General features: G+C 36.9%; 1 protein-coding gene across 4 annotated transcripts in view; it reads left to right on the top strand.

The window, feature by feature from the left end:
- Positions 1–20,552, top strand: part of TRIM33 (tripartite motif containing 33) — a 132,490-nt gene that overhangs the window by 94,461 nt on the left and 17,477 nt on the right. For all 4 annotated transcript variants that reach the window (XR_006712649.1, XM_045478727.1, XM_045478726.1 and 1 more), the window contains exons 5-12: positions 231–347; positions 2,973–3,087; positions 5,371–5,517; positions 5,960–6,077; positions 7,468–7,742; positions 8,390–8,554; positions 12,757–12,957; positions 19,511–19,643. Coding sequence is in view for 3 of the 4 variants with exons in the window: in XM_045478727.1 (XP_045334683.1) it covers positions 231–347; positions 2,973–3,087; positions 5,371–5,517; positions 5,960–6,077; positions 7,468–7,742; positions 8,390–8,554; positions 12,757–12,957; positions 19,511–19,643 (1,271 nt within the window). In the remaining variant the exon portion in view is untranslated. The remainder of the gene's footprint in view (positions 1–230; positions 348–2,972; positions 3,088–5,370; positions 5,518–5,959; positions 6,078–7,467; positions 7,743–8,389; positions 8,555–12,756; positions 12,958–19,510; positions 19,644–20,552) is intronic.

Raw genomic sequence — 20,552 nt, 5'->3', positions numbered from 1 at the left:
ACAGTTTTTAAGTAAATTTTTCTGGTCTTAGAATAAATAGCTTCTTAGGCGTGGGTCAGAAGGGAAGGGATTGGTAGTTAAAAGTTGCTCATGGTAGGGTGTGTGAGGCCAGCATAGAATGCAGATAATTTAAGTTATGGTCTCAAGATTGAATCATGTAGCAATTCTTCATTTTAAGAATTTCAATAGTAAATATTCTGCTTTAAATGTGGTTTTGTTTTTCTTTTAAGGTATCAGTTTCTTGAAGAAGCTTTTCAAAACCAGAAAGGTGCAATTGAGAATCTACTGGCTAAGCTTCTTGAGAAGAAGAATTATGTTCATTTTGCAGCTACTCAGGTGCAGAACAGGTAAGTGTGTTGCCTTAAAACCATAATTTCACTTTAAAAATTATTATACACACTAGATCCAGTTTAAATTTGTTTCCCTTCTGTATTAAGCATATATAGAAAACATTTTTAGAAGGGTAAATATATGTAGAAGTTTGAGTTTGGATTATAATATGTGTTAATTAAGATTTAATTCACCAAAATTTTGAATACTCTTAAAATACATCTTTAACTCTTTTCTAATCAGTAAAACTCTATTCTTTGTAAAGCCTTAGTTAACGATGGAAAAAGCAGTTACTATGTAGAGTTGAATTATAAAACTTTTAACTGTGTGGTTGACATAGTATAGAGGAGAGAGTATGAAGAATGTCTCCTGTAAAAGAAGCATTTTGAAAGACACTACTTCTTGCAGAATTATTATTATAACTCGTATGTAATAGCACACTTTATGGCACACAGTAAACTCTCAAATTTTGACCACTGCTATTATTTTTATCAGTAATCCCGTCAGCATTTAAAAATTCTATTCAGGTTAATTTCTCAAAAAACTAAACTTATTGATAAGGCAAGTTGGAATAAGTTCCATAAGTGAGTACATTAGCAAGATGAGGATTCTTGGGGTAGAAAGATGAACACTTGGAGCTGGCATAATTAAAATCACTATATTCCTGGAGGTATGAATAGGATTAGTAAGTATTTTTCACAGTTTCATGAATATTGAGACTTTTGGTATTTCTAGAATATTAAAATTAATACTTTATTTAAAATGGCAATACTTAAAAATATTAAATGGATGAATGAATAGCGCATTATACATTAGACTATAAGGTGGCAGAACTTTCATCTTAAGAAGTGATACCAAAAGAAAATAAAGTGTACTCCAAGGTTGTAGGTAACATGTAACAATGCAGTTGACTCTTGAACAACATGGGTTTGAACTGTGTGGGTCTATTTATATGCAGATTTTTCCCCCCGATAAATATAACATTTTTTCTTTCTCTAACTGGCTTTATTTATTGTAAGGATACAGTGTATAATGCATGTAGCATACACAATATGTGTTGATCAGCTATTTATGTTATTGGTAAGGCTTCTGGTCAACAGTAGGTTATTAGCTAAGCTTTGGGGGTGTCAAAAGTTATACATGGATTTTTGACTATCTGGGGATAGGTGCTCCTAACCCCCACTTTGCTCAGGGTGAACTGTATATACTTTACATGCACTAATTATGGATGGTTAATTCTTATGAAAATATCAGGATGTTTTAGTAATACTGCTGATATGTTGTGGGTGATATTGGAGAGGATAGCTAGCTGTCTTATAAATTACAGATGGATGTCCTTTTCAAAGAAAAGATACTTGATTCATATGGCAGTCCCATATTTTTGTACATATGTTTTATACATATTTTGTATATATGTTCCTGAATCTATGTATAGAGAAGTAGAACAAGAAGTTTATGTGTTATAAAATTGCAAAGGGTTGGAGAAATTCATGATTTCATCTCCAGAAAGATTTTTTTTAAAGTATTGAAATCTCCAATGTTTCTTTCCCTTTAGACACATAATGACCTGTATCTCCATTGTTTAATGTACATTGATTTCTTTCTTCACAATTGAACATGTAGTAGACATGCTTAAACCAAAGGGAGTCTGACAGTGGCTAACTGTTCACTACTTTTAGCATGCTTAATGATTTCACTATTTGGCAGAGTCATTTTAAGTTAGAATCCTACATTATCATTAGTAATCAGCACTCTTATTTTTAAAAAGACATTTTCCAATCACATTAATAAGGACAAAATTGAATAAAATTTTCAAATAAGTGCCCAAACAAGCACTGAGGTATAGACAAAGGAGGGAAAATTATATTATTATTATTACTCAAATTTGAAAAGACAATTTAGAGGTTGGAAGTGTGGGTAATAGTTTGTAAAGAAGTTAGAATGTATAAAAGTTGAAGGCTATGTTCTTTGGTTGTTTAACATTTTATACATTTATATCGGTAGGATTCTCCCCCACCCATGAAATAGGTATCAGCAATTTCATTTTTGCAGCTGAAACCTTCCTATTCTAAAACATCGAACTCTTTTAAAACTGGATTGAAAATGTTTTATGCCCTTAATTCTATATAGTAGGAAAATTATTTTGAGAAGAACCTATGGAAGGAGGGGGCACATTTTAAGTGGTTAAATTGTAAGTGAAAATAAATGCTTCTAAGCTTAATTCTTATTGTTTCAACAGATAATTACTGTTTGCAACATTGTTCTTTTGCACATTGTTTTTGAAAAGCATTAAGTAGATCCAGTGTGCCAGATTTGACACTAAATAGCAGTTGTTGATGTCAGATGTTTATATATCACATTCATGTCACAGGAGCTAAAGGAGATTGCCATCTAGATTAATAAACTACCTTTATGAATTTAATTTAAAATTACTAAATATTTAATCCATTCTTTGTCTGTATAAATAACTTGTTTAGACCAAACTGAGTGCTCAGGTCTACCGAAACATAAGTTGTACATTTTGACAAGGGTTTCATTTTAATTACTTGCTTAAGTGCCCAGTTGGATGAATTTCTGTAACAGTTGATGATTCAGAGACATAGGATAAGTTGATAACCTAATGATGCATTTCTCTTATTCAGGATAAAAGAAGTAAATGAGACTAACAAACGAGTAGAACAGGAAATTAAAGTGGCCATTTTCACCCTTATCAATGAAATTAATAAGAAAGGAAAATCTCTCTTACAGCAGCTAGAGGTATGGTTCAAAACCAAAATAAAACAACAACTGCTTCTCTTGCTCTTTAGCTGTTTTTAATGTTTATTGAAAGGTCTTTTAGATTGGTTGGGGGGTATGGAAATAAAGACAAATTAAAAACATTTTTCATTTCATTTTCTATTGGAAAATAGAGCTTTACTAAGTTAGTTAATTTGCAGCCCAATTCAGTAATACTGATTTTAGCTGTATAAATGAGGAGATAGTGTTGTCCTCTTAAGAATTAAAGAATTATTACTAAAATGTGATATAAACAAAGACAAAGCCAACCTACTACTCCCCCCTCCCCCACCCCCATCCCTGAATATAGGGCCTCAATTTAACTTTTACATGTGAATGTATATTGGGGTCTGCTTGAGTCATTTGTGTTTTACTTTATTTTAAAAATATTCCACAGTTTTGCTAAAAATGCTGCTCATTTTGAAATTTATAAACTTTAAACTTATTGCATTTTTTAAGATTAATATGCAGATATAAATTTCCAGATAAGAATCCAGTCAGTTTGAAGTCCAAATTAAGTTTTAAACAGAGTTGTCTCTACTGACCACAGTTCATTGGTTCTCAAAATTTGGTACTCTTTAGTAGGTTCAGGTGATAAGGGGTTGTGTTTTCTGCGTCATCAGTAGCAATTTAAGCTATGTATTTGATTTTTTAAATTTCTATTACTTGTAACCTCAACATTTCCACAGATTGTTTTCTGTTCTGTTCCCTCATAGATCATTGTAGAAATACTAGACACATAGTTACATACAAATGAAAGAAATTATGTTGGCAGTATTATTTCTGCATTTCTGTCTTTTGAAATACATCTTTTTATTGAGACACAATTGTGAGATTAAAAGTACTCTCACACATACCATTAAGGTTGGAGGTCTCTTTCCTCTTGTACATTCAGCTGATGCATTTAACTCTAATAGATTTTTGTTTTCAAAGACTGTACGTGGAGAACACTGAGCAGCAACTATTTCTGATAACCTTTTGATAACCTTTTAACTTACTGCAAATACACTGTAACTGTAGGTCGAAAATAATCGTAAACCATTTCAAGAACTTTTGAATGAAAAGATGCCTTTTAATGCTAAAATATACAAAAATACTGAATCATAAATCTGCCACACACGCCTAACATGCTGAATTTAAGGAATAGATGTTTTCTAGTGTAATATGTTCTTAAACTTTGTAAAATAAAGGTTTTCCTATGCTTGGTAGAAGGGATGATTTCCAGGGAACTTGTGAATCAAACTTCTATCAGTTGAATACTTTTATCCATCGTTTTGCATTATAAAATGGGCAACTTGTTTTCTTAGGAAAAAATTGCCCAATGAGTCAAGTTGAGGTGTTCAGAAAATGGTCAAGTGCGAAGTAGATAGGTTGTTTGGCATGCCAAATGTCAGAGCATATAAGATATCACCTGTCCCTTCCGGGAGTTTTAGTTCCCAGGTAGTTTATTTTTCCTTTGCAGCATTTGCCCTCAAATTGGTCCTTCAATTCTTTTTTATGCTCTTGTTCTTTGAGAACTTTTGTTATTTCAAAAGGTTCCTTAACTCTACTCTTAGAGCTTTAGAATTTACCTTTCTCATTTTGTCTTCTAAACGTATTTGAAGGAAGAGATTTTAACTTTAGCCTCCTGCTATACCAGTAGGTGGCACTGGTAACACAGAATTTTCTTTGGACCTAAAAGTGTGGAGTTGATTATATCAAATTTCTAAAGGTCAGCTCATTATGCCACAGATTCTGTATATTGGATTAGCCTAATAGATACTATTTTTATTTATTGTTTTTTAATTTATTATTTTTTAAAATTTATTTATTTTAAAAGACAGAGAGGGAGGGAGAGAATCCCAGGCAGGCCCTGGGCTGTCAGCGTGGAGCCGGATGGGGGGCTCAGATTCACAAACTTTGAGATCATGACCTGAGGCAAAACCAAGAGTCAGACGCTTAGCTGACTGAGCCACTCAGGAGCCCCTAGATACTGTTTTTAACAAAGACATTTTATCTTCTGAAGGAAAAGGGAGACATCAACTAACAATTTTTATATGTGGAATGCCCCTTTGTTAGCTTTGAGAACTAAGTTTTAGTTCCGACTTTGTTTGCCTAAGTTTAGTTTCCAACTTTTGTTTTGATCAGAGGCTCATTACATAATGAGATGCCTGTTAACTTACCCCGATTTTAAAAAGTAACGTAGGTATTGTGTTCGTTTGCAACAGAAACGATGAGTTGGATTTTTCATACAGAATTCTTCATTGAACTCTTATTCTGTTTCAGAATGTTACAAAAGAAAGACAGATGAAGTTATTACAGCAGCAGAATGACATCACAGGCCTTTCCCGGCAGGTGAAGCATGTGATGAACTTCACAAACTGGGCAATTGCGAGTGGCAGCAGCACAGCTCTACTGTACAGCAAGCGACTGGTGAGACACATAGTGTGTTTATCCACAGGTCTTTACGTTGATTTTATTAAGACTTACATTCAGTGAACTGTAGCTGTTTCAAGTCTAGATTTTGTATTTTTGCCAATGTAACCGCCACTGCATTAAGATACAGAAAATTTCCATCACCCACAAAAGTTTCTTTGTTCCCCTCTACTCCTGACCCTAGGCAACCATTAATCTCATTTCTGTTATTTTCTAGAATTTCATGTAAATGGATTCATACAGTATTTACTGTCCTGAAGATACATGATAAATCATTTCTGCCAGAAATGTGCACTTGATTGCTAATATAGGTAGTCTTTTAAACACAACTGCCTCATCTCAGATCGTGGGGCTACATGAGCTTTTTATGTCTTTACCATGTTTGTTTTCTCAGGTAATACTTAATTTTTAAGACTAATGTGAATTTTTTCCCTTCAAGATTACTTTTCAGTTGCGCCATATTTTGAAAGCACGGTGTGATCCTGTGCCTGCTGCTAATGGAGCAATCCGTTTCCATTGTGATCCCACCTTCTGGGCAAAGAATGTAGTCAATTTAGGTGAGAATTAATTAGTTTTTTCAGTGTGACTGGGAACACTAAATTAGGAGGAGAAAGAATCTAAAACAGATTTTAGATCCTTAAAGCTTTACTGTAACATAAACTTCTTGGAAAATATGTTCCTCATTGGAAACTCACTTGTGCTCTGTTCGTGACATTTTGAAGAATGTTGAGCGTCTCCTGTGTGTAGATTTTAAAAATGTGTATTATTGTTGACTTTTCCCCCACATATTTGAAAATTGGTAATGACTGTTTTATGTCAAAAACTTAGCATATGGGGCTTCATTCTCTGGAAGAATTTATTAGATGCCCTAATAGTTTGTATATTAATTGTACCGAATTGTCCACTAGAGGAGGCCCTCCAGGATGCTGATGTGTGTGAAAGTCACACTGAGGAATGTTTGAAAGATAAGAGTAGCGCTTTTCCACACAGAAGAGAAATGGGCTTCACTCTTGTCCACAGTGTGGACCTACAGACCATAAGTGAAAGTTACAGAGAGACAGGCAAACAGCTCAATTTAAAACAAAGACCCAAAACTTCCCAACAGTTAGAACTGTCTACAGAGTGAGGAAACTCACTTTGAAAGTAGTTAAGTTCTCACCACTGGAAGTGGTAAAAGCAGAGGTGAATGGATTTCTGTAAAAAAGTGATCTTTGTGTATATTAAAATTTGGCTATAGCCTTAGAGAAGGCATTGGCAGACTGTATTTTGTGTGGCATGGTAGCTAAGTTTGTTTTTTACATTTTAAAGGCTTGTAAAAATAAATGAAAGTAGAAGACTGTATGGCAGATCTTATGTGGTCTGCAAAGCCTAAACTATCTGACCCATTAAAGGAAAGGTTTGCCAACTCTGCCTTACATCCAACCTTCCTAAAATTTGCCTTCTATTCCTAGAAAATAAAGGGCTGTGTGAGAACCAAGGAAAATTGTCATTTCTAGGGACGTAAGTGGCTAAAACATTCCATGTTTCCATGGAAGACAGTTTTGTAGCAATGTAGTACTCTGCCCTGAATAGTATGGCAATTCAAAGGAAAATGGAATCAGCATTAGCAGTCTTAGATATCCTTGAATCTTGTCCGGGGAATTGATTTTGACTGACTAGATGCGCCTCCTCCAATAACATCTGTTTCAGATCTTTAATTTTCTGTACATTTGTGTAAATATAGAATAATACACAATACATTATTCTGAATAATCAAAAGTCAATTATTTGGCTTTGGACTATGTTTCTGATCTTCATCATCTTTAAACCTATCTCCCACCTCTGCTGTCTTGTCAGAAGCTTTGAGTGCTGATAGTTGTGAAAGGAAAGAGGAAAAAATAGTGGCAATCAAAAGTGGATGATTTAATCGTTTATATGCAAATTATTCTCATTTTTTAAATCCTTCAGGTAATCTAGTAATTGAGAGTAAACCAGCTCCTGGTTATACTCCTAATGTTGTAGTTGGGCAAGTTCCTCCAGGGACAAACCACATTAGTAAAACCCCTGGACAGATTAACTTAGCGCAGCTTCGACTCCAGCACATGCAACAGCAAGTATATGCACAGAAACATCAGCAGTTACAACAGATGAGGATGCAGCAGCCGCCTGCACCCGTATCCACAGCAACGACCACGACACAGCAGCACCCTCGACAAGCAGCCCCACAGATGTTACAGCAACAGGTGAGTATTAGAGCATGGAACGATTGATAAAAATGATGAAAGCCTCAAGACTGCACTCCGTCCTATTGGGATGAATTGCACATTTCAAAGTGACTAGCAGAGACAAAGCTCAGAGGTCAGAGTTTAAATATTTGCTCTGGGTTTGGCAGGGGCCTGGGGGAGATGTGACAAAGGGCATTAAAGAACTATTTAACATGGGATATGAAACTAACTCATGGTACTGTGGAAGAGCAAAAGTTTTTATCCCTCCATTCCAGGTATTTTTAGTTTTCCACGTGTGATTTGGGGCCAGAAAGCCAGATATTTTTTTACCTAAGATCAGATACGTTCCTTAGGCATTTATTCAAACTATTCCCATCCGTGTATCTCTTTTGATCTCCCCTCCCCCATCCAAATCAAAACCACTAGTCCAGGTTTGGATAAGTTAATGTTGATAGGCTTTACACACACACACACACACACACACACACACACACACACACACACACACACACAGCAGAAGGGATTGGGGCTAGAGTTGGGGAGAATGACTTAGGCTTTATACTTTATGCCATTCTGTCCTGTTGATTTTTACCATAACATTTTATCATTGAAAGATAAATTTATAAAAAATATTATTAAGCAAATGCAATTTCTACTTTTTGTAGCCTCCAAGATTGATCAGTGTGCAAACAATGCAAAGAAGCAACATGAACTGTGGAGCTTTCCAAGCCCATCAGATGAGATTGGCCCAGAACGCTGCCCGGATACCAGGGATACCCAGGCACAGCGGCCCTCAGTATTCCATGATGCAGCCACACCTCCAAAGACAAGTATGCCTAGAGTTACATTTGTAAGAATCATACAATTTTAAAATTAAAAGACATAGTTTTTCTTAAGCAGGTGGGGGCTCGGGGTTGGCCATTGATACCTTTGAAAATTTGATTAATGCTGTGTATCTTCTTGTTGCCCCAAATTACACATACACATGAATTCAATTTTAACAGCTTCTTTAATGGCATTAAACCCATTATATACTATGGGTTAAGAACCTCTGGTCTCGGGGCGCCTGGGTGGCACAGTCGGTTGAGCGTCCGACTTCAGCCAGGTCACGATCTCGCGGTCCGTGAGTTCGAGCCCCGCATCAGGCTCTGGGCTGATGGCACAGAGCCTGGAGCCTGTTTCCGATTCTGTGTCTCCCTCTCTCTCTGCCCCTCCCCCGTTCATGCTCTGTCTCTCTCTGTCCCAAAAATAAATAAACGTTGAAAAAAAAAAAAAATTAAAAAAAAAAAAAAAAAAAAAAAAGAACCTCTGGTCTCGTCCAGCCAATTCATTTTACAGAAGTAAAAAACAAAGGAGCTTTTTATTTATCCACAATCACAAGAGGTAACGGTAAAGTCAAGATTAGAACCTTAGTTTCCTGAAATTGTTTCTCTGTTCTTTTCATGTGGTGGTGTGAACTTGATCTGTAAAAAGGACTTTGAAAACAGTAGAGCTGTGCTATATGTAATTTATTTATTTGGGTATAGTTTCTCTCTGCTTGTTTTTCTTTTTAGGATATAGATAATGCCTGCTATGAAAAATAAGTGTATTTTAAAACATGTTTTCTGATTTTTGCCTGAATAGTAGGTTATATTTGAATAGGAGTTAGGACTATAAAATCAGGCTGCTTTTACATATGATCTCTAGTTATAAAATAATAAAGTTCATTGTGGAACTGTTATAGTGATATTTTTCAAAGCATGCTTTAATAACCCTCAGAATGAGTATGAGGTCCTTGTCAAAAATAGATTCTGAACCATAGCCATTGAGTCCAAATTTCTAGGAGGAGAGTACTCAGAAATAGTAAACTTTTACTAACTCTCAGATCAGTCTGCATTCTAAACTTGGATAAATAGTCCCAGTGCAGTGGTTCTTCAACTTTTATACGCAAGTACCTTTGGAAAGACTTTTGAAAAATAGGCACTCCCTCACATTTAAGACCGACATTTAAAAGTTCTATTATAGGGGCACCTATGTGGCTCAGTTGATTAAGTGTCCGACTTTAGCTCAGGTCATGATCTCATGGTTCGTGGGTTCGAGCCACACTTCAGGCTCTGTGCTGACAGCTCACAGCCTGGAGCCTGCTTTGGATTCTGTGTCTCCCTCTCTCTCTGCCCCTTCCCTGCTTGTACTCTGTCTCTCAAAAATAAATAAAACATTAAAAATTAAAAAAACAATAAAGGTTCTATTATAAATTTAAGTTTCAATGATTGCCAAGGACATATTTTCTGGCATATTGTAATTACTGACATTATAAAATCAAACCGTTTCATCATTCTTATAAACTAATCCAGTGGGAATCCCAAATACTATAGCAAGCTCTTTTTTGGAAGTCCAAACTTTATTGTCTCTTTTATGCTTGGACCTGAATTTCTCTTCTACTTCGTCTATAGAATTTTATCTTTATATACTTACGTTTGATAGGTATATGGATCAGTCAGTTGCAGTTTTCTGTGGGAAAAATGTCTATCTTAATTTAAAAATTCTTGTATTTCCAGTGACAGTAAGACTATTATTAAGCTTAAAAATATTATTTTGGACCAAATTTTCATTATAGTAATTTCTGTACAATTATACATAAATATACTTATATGGTGTAAGAATATTAGGAAACATAAAAAATAAAATTCTTCTGGGTACACATTTCTTTATGAGACAGATGGAGCCTTTTCCTTTTCCTGTTCATTTGTGTGTGTGTGTGTGTATTTATTTATTTTAATGTTTATTTAATTTTTGAGAGAGAGAGAGAGACAGTGCCAGCAGGGGAGGGGCAGAGAGAGAGGGAGAGAGAGAGAATCCCAAGTAGGCTCCATGCTGTCAGCACAGAGCCCAGTGTGGGGCTCAGTCCCATGAGCTGCGAGATCATGACCTGAGCCGAACCAAAATCAAGAGTTAGGTGCTTAACTGACTGAGCCTCCCAGGCGCCTTATATATATTTGTGTATGTTACTTGTTAGAGTTAGAATTCAACATCAGTTTTTATTACTGTTTTTTCTTGTTTCTGTTTTCTTATGATGCTTGGGAACCTGTTTACAAAAACATGTATCTGGGAATTAAAGTAATTTTTTCATTTTCCTGAATTGTTTGAACTTTTGCAGATTATAAACTAAAACTTAGAATGAGCTATGAATACTACTTTATGTATCTTTTTATCAGTTGACAGTTTCTTCATGTCTTTTGTTTTTGTTGATCATCTTATATCAGAACCCACTCAGAGATTTATTAATTCAGGTTTTTGAGGTGGGCACTTTGTCATCAGCTGAACACTTGTATCTTTGCTTGTCTCAGAGTATTTTCTGCCCCAGGGTAGTATGTTATATAGGATTTGAAATGGGTCAGAGGTGTGCTGTTTTAGGGGAGAGGGAGAAGTGCAATTATAGAAGGAGAAGAGAACCTGTAGACTGGCACATTCCTAGGGAAATTGGGTTTTCTTTAGAAAAAAAAGTACACATGAAGGTTGAAGATCTGGACATTAGTTTCCATAAAAGTGTTCACATAGCCATGTACCCAAAAGCCCACAAATATTACCAGGGAGCAACTACACCCTTTGGAAGAGTGCAGAAGCTGCAGAATCATCAGACTTTAAGGCCCCTACAGAAATAAGTGAATGTTAGAATTTTCAGTGTTTAAAATTTCTAATTATTTATTTGTATATGTATAATTTGTTTCCCAAGGATTTTCATCTATATTTATCTTAAATGATCCTAACAGTCGCTTACAATGAAACAGGTGAGGTGTTACTCACATTTCTAAATTACTGAGATTACGTGATTTGCCTAGAGTCACAGATTATTACAGTCAGGAATTGATGTCATATTTCCTTTTGTACATTCATTTTTTTCTACCGTATCAGTTTTATAATAGACAACTATCCAATTGTTTTTATTTTTAAAAAGACGGAAGAGTCAAAGAGGAATATAAATAGAACAGTGACTTTCCCGGCCTGATGTTTAAAAACTTTGGGGGCTTCTAGATCATGTATTTATGTACATCTTTGTTTGTAATAATGCCATGTCACCAGGCTGGCAGGTTGAAAATAATGGCAAATCTGCTTTTCCTAAAAAGTACACAAAAATGAGTAGGAAAACAAAAAGGCTAAGTTTGAGTTATTGTTACTTTTTTTGTATAAGTTGGAGAAGGCTTTTTCCCCCAGTTTTATTAATAATTGATGTACATCACGATAAATTTTAGGCTTACAGCATAATGGTTGATTTACATAGATTGTGAAATGATTACAATAGGTTCTGCTGATATCCATGATGTTATATAGATACAATAAAAAGAAAAGAAAGGAAGAAAATTCTTTTCCTCCTTGTAATAAGAACTCTTAGGATTTACTTTTTTTTTTTTAATGTTTATTTTTGAGAGAGACACACACAGTCGAGCAGGGGAGGGGCAGAGAGATGGAGATACAGAATTAGGATTTACTTCTGTTCTATATATTTAAAACTATGGTCATACTGTATGTTACATCCCTGTTACTTGTTATCTTATTACTGGAAGTTTGTACCTTTTGCCTTTTGACCACCTGCCATTCCCTCTTCTTCCACCCTCCACCTCTAGAAACCACAAGTCTGAACTCATTTTATATGAATTTGTTTTTGTTTTAAGATTCCACATATAAATGAGATCATACAGTGTTTGTTTTTCTCTGTCTTATTTCACTTAGTATAATACCTTCAAGGTCCATCCATGCTGTGGCAAATGACAGAATTGTCTCATTTTTTATGGCTGAATAATACTGCATTCTAGACACACACATACACATTTTAGATACACACATATATACAACTTCTTTGTTCATTCATCAATGCATGGACACTTAGGTTGCTTCTGTGGCTTGGCTATTGTAAGATAAGGCTTGCTTCTTTGTTCTTAGTCACAGGTATCAAACACTTGTATATCCTTCCTAAACTAAAACTTCTTGTAAAGGTGTAGTTCACATTAGGGTATCCTGGCAGATCAAGTAATGATAACATCTTTTTTCTTAACAGCACTCAAACCCAGGGCATGCTGGACCCTTTCCTGTTGTGTCAGTGCACAACACTACAATCAATCCAACCAGCCCTACTACAGCTACGATGGCAAATGCAAATCGAGGTCCCACCAGCCCGTCTGTTACAGCAATAGAGCTAATCCCCTCAGTTACCAATCCTGAAAACCTTCCATCGCTGCCAGATATTCCACCCATACAGGTTTGTATTTAAGTTGAATGACAGATTTAAAAGCTGTTAATTAGGAAGCATTCTTTCTTTTAAATTTAGGAACAGCGTTTTTTGAAATTTCCAAAGAGTAGAGTATTAAATATTTGATTTTGAAGTTATGTGTGGTAAAAAAAGATAATAAAAATTATGTGTGCTGAAACTAGCATGCCTCAATATTTTAAAGTTCTAAGATACCAGTTTTGTTAATCTTTCTGCCACCTGCCAACAGACAAACCTTATGTTAGACAAAGCACTCCTGCTGTGAGCTTGGATCCAGAGAGGACACCAGGACCCCAAATGTGGTCACATCTTTGCCATTCTTCTGTTTGGTCCAAAAGGGATGAGGTACCCCTTGTGCAAACAGGGTGGACTGAGAAAGTGGTTGCAAGGCCTAGGTATCAAGCACTTGTGGAGAGGAGCAGGAGGCATCCTGAGAGAGGCAGTGATGGTGAAGAGTAGAAGGTAGAAGAGTAGAAGGGCCTCTGAGGCATCTGTCCCTTTCCCCTGTAATATTTTCCTGAAGAAACATATCTTTCAGTGCCTTATGAAATTTCATTAATTCATTTGAATTAAAAGCCTTTTATTAAAAAAACTTTTTTAGTGCAACGCACAAGCTTTATTTAACAGAGGCAACAAAGGCAAACAGCCACTTATATTAAAGGGAAAACAGACTAGAAGAGATTTTATCTTAAACACCTTAGAGAGGCGCCTGCGCCTGGCTGGCTCAGTCAGTGGAGCATGCAACTTTTTTTCCTTTAAATAATATTTGTTTGTTTGTTTGTTTGTTTGTTTATTGAGAGAGAGCGCGCGCGAGCGAGCAGGGGAGGTGCAGGGAGAATCCCAAGCAGGCTCCGCACGGTCAGCACAGAGCCCACTTGGGGCTCATACTCATGAGCCGTGAGATCATGGCCTGAACCGAAACCAAGAGTTGGATGCTTAACTGACTACTGAGCCACCCAGGTGCCCCAAGCGTGCAACTCTTTGATCTTGGAGTTGTTAGTTTAAGCCCCACATTGGTTGTAGAGATTACTTAAAAAAAAAAAAAAAAAAAAGAACCATCATATAATAACTTACTTACAGTTGCACTTAACTGAGCTCTGTTGTAGTGAAGAATACAGCTCATGCACCATTATGGATGAATGATTTGTACATTTTCAAGTACTCACTGAATACTACCTCACATATGTATACGTTAAATTTGAAAAAGGTGTAATTAATGATCCCCAGATATACTTCATTTTTGTTGATATTTTGGAAGATGTTATTTAAGAGACGAATATGTGATTCTGACTCATGAATCATGTGATGAACCCAGCCTGGAATCTGTTGGACACCAGGTCTCCTCCACTGGTCTTCAGACATCAGATGGGTTTTAGATACTGGTTAGGAAAGTTCTCTGGGTAACATGAAACGCTGGTACTCGTAGTGCTTGTTGAAATACTTGTTCAAGTTGATAGATCTGCTTGTGGGCTTCCTGAGGGTGGGTGGGAGCAATGAGGCACCAAGAGTGGGCTCAGCAGACTGCATGTCCTCATTAAGCCAAGGCAACGACTTGACAAAAACATTTTATTTATACATTCTGTGTAACCTTTGAAGGTTATATATACTGAGTCGTTCTCTCCTGCATTGTGCAAGTTACTCAGAGTCAAGTGTTACCATGGGAGCAAGGAACAGTGTAATTACTAAGATACTAAGACCCTTGATTGCATTTTAATATTTTTATGGGTTTTATGGATTTTATAAGAGTTTTAAAGGATGTTTCTTTAACTTCAAATTGTTTCACAATCACTAACACATTGTGAATTCTCTTAATCTTCTTGCTTCCCAAATATTAGGAGAGGTCTTTTTTGGCTGAGTGAATGTTAGTTGTATTGGTGCTGAGAGGACTGGACGATACAGAATGGGAAATTTGGGAATGTGTCTGCAAAAAAGTAAAATTTCTGAGTCATAAACTTAGAGTTTACAAAGCACTTTCACAAGCAGTATTGTCAGTTTAATATGTGAAGTCCTCTTGTCATAATGGCACCCCTATTTTATGGATGACAGTAAGAGGGATTAGTGACTACTACATGGAAAAGTTTTAATTCAAAGCTCACGCTCCTAATTATAAGGCTGGTTCTCTCCCTGCTCTCCATAGAGAGATAGTAGGGAGATAGTTTGTGATTGTAGGCCTGGAAAGATACAGTACTGAGAGGCTTTGGGCAACCAGAGAGAGGTATGTGCAGTGTTAAAAGAATCATTAAGCTAAACACTTAGCGTATGCTAAAGTCCTTGGGGATTTAGAATAAAAAAGATTAATAAGACTTGGTTCCAGGTCTTAAACTTTGAAGAGGAAGAGGAAGTTTGCCAATGTCTTACTTACCATAGTTTGCTAGGGCTATTCTGATCTTGGTTTGGTGCTTTCTGACAGAGACCAGATGGAGGAAGTGTAGATGTTCCACAGCTTTGAAAAGCTTGGCATCATATTAGACTTTCCTTTTCATCACCTACTTTTTATTTTTATTTATTCATTTATTTTTAATTTTTATTTTTTTAGTGTTTATTTTAATTTTTTTATTCTTTATTTTTGAGAGTGAGACAGAGTGTGAGTGGGGGAGGAACAGAGAGAAAGGGAGATACAGAATCTGAAGTGGGATCCACTGTCAGCACAGGGCCTGATGCGGGGCTTGAACTCACGAACTGCAGGATCATGACCTGAGCCGAAGTCGGACACTTAACCGACTGAGCCACCCAGGCACCCCTATGTTTGTTTATTTTTGAGAGCGAGAGAACAGAGCATGAGTGGGGTAGGGTAGGAGCAGAGAGAAAGGGCACACAGAGTCCTAGCAGGCTTCAGGCTCGGAGCTGTCAACACAGAGTCCGTTGTGGGGCTCGAACCCATGAACTACAAGATCATGATCTGAGGCAAAGTCGGACGCTTAACTGACTGAGCCACCCAGGCGTCTCTCATCACCTACTTTTTAAAATTGAGATACAATTCACATACAAGAAAATCCAGTTTTTAAAAATGTACAGGACAGTAATTTTTAGTATATGCACAAGATTGTGAACCATCACCGCTACTTGCAGGACATTTTTATCACACCAAAAGATACTATCCGTTGGCAATCACTCTCCATTTCCCTCTTATCCAGTCCCTGGAAACCACTAATTTGCTTTCTGTTTCTATGGATTTGCCTATTCTAGACATTTTGTATGAGTGCAATTCTACAATATATGGCCTTTTGTGTTGGGCTGCTTTCATTTAGCATGTTTTCCAGGTCCATCCATGTTGTAGCATTTATCAGTACTTAATTCCTATTTATGGCTGAGTATTCCATTGTATGGATAGTCCACATTTGTTCATGGGTTCTTCAGTTGATGGACATTAGGTTGTCCACTTTGTGGTAGTAGAAATAATATAGCTATAGAAATATTTGTACAAGTTTTTGTGTGAATATGGGTGATTGGTTCTCTATCGTAAATTTCTAGTAGTGGAATTGCAGTGTCATATATTCTGTGTGTAAGTTATTGAGGAACTGCCCAACTATTTTCTACAATGGATGTATCATTTTACGTTCCCATCCAACAGTGCGTGAGGACTTCAGGTTTTACACATTCTTGCCAACACTTGTTACTGTCACATTTTTTTTTTGACTTTAAAAAAAAATGTTTATTTTTGAGAAAGAGAGAGCATGTGTGCACACGTGGGAATAGGGTCAGAGAGAGAAGAGAGAGAGAATCCCAAGGAGGCTGTGCACTGTCAGCACAAAGCCTGATGCGGGGCCCATCTCACAAACCATGAGATCATGACCTGACCCAAAATCAAGAGTCAGATGCTTAACTGTTTGAGCTACGCAGGTGTCCTTGTCACCTACTTTTAAAAGTAATTAGAGGTGGTTACCACAAAAACACAAATAAGAAGTAGGTAACCGTATGAACCAAGTGTAGAAAGAAAAAGGAAACCTGTCATCTCTTGAAGGGAGCTTATTATCCCTTACTTTCTCTCCTATCCTGTAGTTTCCATGGTATAGTAAGAAGAAACCTAGGGGAGACTACACGGGAAGTAGATAACTGTGCAGTGTAAATCAGCAGTGAATTCAAAGTAATTTGTGGATATATGTTAATAGTAGTCATGATAGCCATTCAGTATGGAGTAGAAGTTGATCTAAATAGAATTCTTACAACCTGAATTATATTTTATTTTGCTCTGCTGTCCATCTCCAGCATATTGATAGTGCATGTTTGTAATTTAGACTTTCAGGTGATAATACATGATGAACCTGAATACTTTTTGAGTACATAAATGAATATTAGATTCTGTTTAGAATAGCATATAATTAATGGTATAATCTCATGATTTATTAAATTCTTTATAATTTTTCATATTTGGTGTACTTAGTAACTATCTGGGAACTATATTGGATACTATGAAGTCTTCGGAAAACTGTATTTCTGATATTCATATGTAAACTTAAATGTTACTGACTATCCATTTCTGTACTGTGCTGCTAGCACTGACTAAATGAATCCATCTTTTCTTCCCATTTTTACCAATCTGATAGGTAAAAAGGCACTGTTGATTTCATTTATGTTTCTTTTATTTGTGTGCTTAGTTGTGGTTCACTGATAATTTGTATTTCTTCTTTGGATTGCCTTTTTCCTTTTTTTTTTTAATTTCTTTTATTAAAAAGTTTCTTTTTAATGTTTATTTTTGTGAGAGAGAGGGAGAGACAGAGCTTGAGCGGGGGAGGGGCAGAGAGAGAGGGAGACACAGAATCCGAAGCAGGCTCCAGGCTCTGAGCTGTCAGCACACAGCCCGACTTGGGGCTCGAACTCACGAACTGTGAGATCATGACCTGAGCCGAAGTCAGTCGCCTAACCAACTGAGCCACCCAGGCGCATCCTGTCTTTTCCCTTTTAATTCATGGAAGTTATTTATATAGCACATGTTCCATGCAGTTATTCAAGGATACTCAAAAACCATTGATTTAATGAATAAATGAATTAATGTTTTTCCATACTTACAACTTTATTAATGCATGTCGCCCGAAACCTGGGGGTGAATGCTTCAACTAGCATTTCCCTGTTGGGGGCTGTAGTGACGTCATAGAGGCCATTTTATGTACCTCCAGGTTGCTCTTCCTAATCTGTCTACTCTTCTAGCCTTAGGCCTGTCTTGCCAGAAGTATAAATTACAGGTGGGTGAGTATAGAAGGAGTGGGAGTAAAGGTTATAGGTAACCTGAGACTTTCATATCTGTTTTGAATCATCCCCCACCCCCTCCATTATGTTCAGGTGTGACATTGTTCACTTTCCATCTGTGGCCCATATTAGGAGCTCCCCCCTCGTCCAAAATACCCCACTTAACTAGTTGCAGCTAAATATTCTCCTGCAGGTATGGCTTACAAGTGAATCCTTGGCCAGCAGCCGTGACCACTGGGCAGTTACAACTCCTAATCCCCCTAGTGGCCCCCGCAGTGAGCTCTCTGCTTGCGATCACCCTTTATGTTTCTCGCCTTTAGCGAGAAAGGCGTGTACTTTTTAGGAATCCTCCCTTGCCTGTGATATGTTGGGAAATGCTTATTTGGTTTTTCTGTCAATCCAATTCTACTTTGTTTTATTTCTATAATTTTCTTCAAAGTTTCTATGTCGTTGACATCCTTTCCTGTCACCGTGAAAATCAGTACAATTTTGAGAGGAAAGGAGAGCAAGAAATAAACGTATGTGTTCAGTTTTCTGAACATTTGCATAAAAGGTATCTTGCCTCCAGTGGGAGAGATTAAAAGGGGCAAGTGTGGGCACAAGTAGACCAAAAAAGCAAGAAGATTGGCAGTTATTTAAGAATAGTTTGACCACCTCTTATGGCATAGTATACAGTTTTTCTTAAGGTAGTTTTCATAGTTAAATAGTATTTACTGTTTCTATTTTGTCATCACAGTTCTTCAGTATAGTTGGGAGGTTTTAAAGAGAGGAAATTGATGTGTAAGTTGTCCAGTCATCTGGCTTTAACCTGCTGTCTTTGAGTGAGAAAAGGGCTCAGTTCTCCTGTGGACTGCCCCCTTTTTTGGTGTAATAAGGGGCTTTATGCCCCAGGCTAAGGGTTTTCTTTTGAGTCTAAAATATTTTTAAAACTTTAAAATTAGGTATTGACTTGATTAAATTTCTATTCAGGTGAGTGATTCCAGCAGGACTATGAATGTTGAAATAAAGAGAGGAAGACAGGACAAGAATACTGATAGAGTTCTTTGTCAACTTTGAGAAAAGGCAGAAGAGTCAGATGATCAGAGCTATTTTCATAGTAGAACATAAGGATTTAGTAGATTATTGTGTTCTCTCTTGAGCTGCCGGGTACTTGTTGAATAATACTAATTATAGCTTTGTTCGCACAAACTTTAAACCATTGTGGGTCCTCAGGAGAAGCAACAAGGAAACAACAATTACGCCAAGTTTGATACAATAATCTGTTAGTAAATTGTGAACATAAAGGATTATACTAATGAAATTAATAGTTTCTCCTCTGCTTTAATCAAAGCAAATTTCTCATTTCATTCTTTTTCTTTAGTTGGAAGATGCTGGTTCAAGTAGTTTAGATAATCTACTAAGTAGATACATCTCAGGCAGTCACCTACCCCCGCAGCCTACAAGCACCATGAATCCCTCCCCAGGACCTTCTGCCCTGTCTCCAGGATCATCAGGTAAGCCATCAGAGGCCCTGCCTCATTTCTTTAACACTGTAAAAAGCTATCTGTCATTATAGTTGACCTTTGAAAACAGGTTTGAACTGCACGGGTCCACTTAATATGTGGAGTTTTTTCAGTGAATGCAGTACTATAAATGTATTTTCTCTTCCTTATGATTTTTTTTTTTTAATCTTTATTTATTTTTGAGAGAGTGAGAGAGAGAGTGAGAGCAGGGGAGAAACAGAGAGAGAGGGAGACACAGAATCCGAAGCAGGCTCCAGGCTCTGAGCTGTCAGCACAGAGCCCAACATGGGGCTCGAACCCATGAACCATGAGATCATGACCTGAGTCGGACACTTAACCGACTGAGCCACCCAGGCGCCCCCCCCTTATGATTTTCTTGATAACATCTTTTCTCTAGCTTACTTTATTGTAAGAAAACAGAATATAATATATGTAACATGCAAAATACGTGTTGACTGTTTATGTTATTGGTAAGGCTTCTGGTCAGCAGTAGGCTGTTAGTAGTTAAGTTTTTAGGGAGTCAAAAGTTATATGCAATTTTTAACTGCACTGGGTGGGGGGGCGGTGTCAATGCCTATAACTCTCACATTGTTTTAAGGGTCAGCTGTGTATGTATTAGGATTTTCCAGGAAAACAGAACCAATAAGAGAGGTGTGTGTGTGTGTGTGTGTGTGTGTGAGTGTGTGTGTGTGTATGTATGTATGTATGTGTATGTAGAGGGAGATTTTAAGGAATTGGCTCACATGACTGTAAGGACTGGCAAGCCATTGGGCAGGTTGGCAGGCTGGAGACCCAAGGGAAAGTTGATGTTACAGTCTAGAGTTTGGAGGCAAAATTCCTTCTTCCTCTGGGTACCCTAGTCTTTTCTCTTAGTTCTTCCAGTGATAGTATGAGACCCAT

Source organism: Leopardus geoffroyi, chromosome C1 (genome assembly GCF_018350155.1).
Source record: "Leopardus geoffroyi isolate Oge1 chromosome C1, O.geoffroyi_Oge1_pat1.0, whole genome shotgun sequence".
Taxonomy (NCBI): domain Eukaryota; kingdom Metazoa; phylum Chordata; class Mammalia; order Carnivora; family Felidae; genus Leopardus; species Leopardus geoffroyi.
Note: the sequence above shows the minus strand (reverse complement) of the source record. Positions and strands in the feature narration are given on the sequence as shown.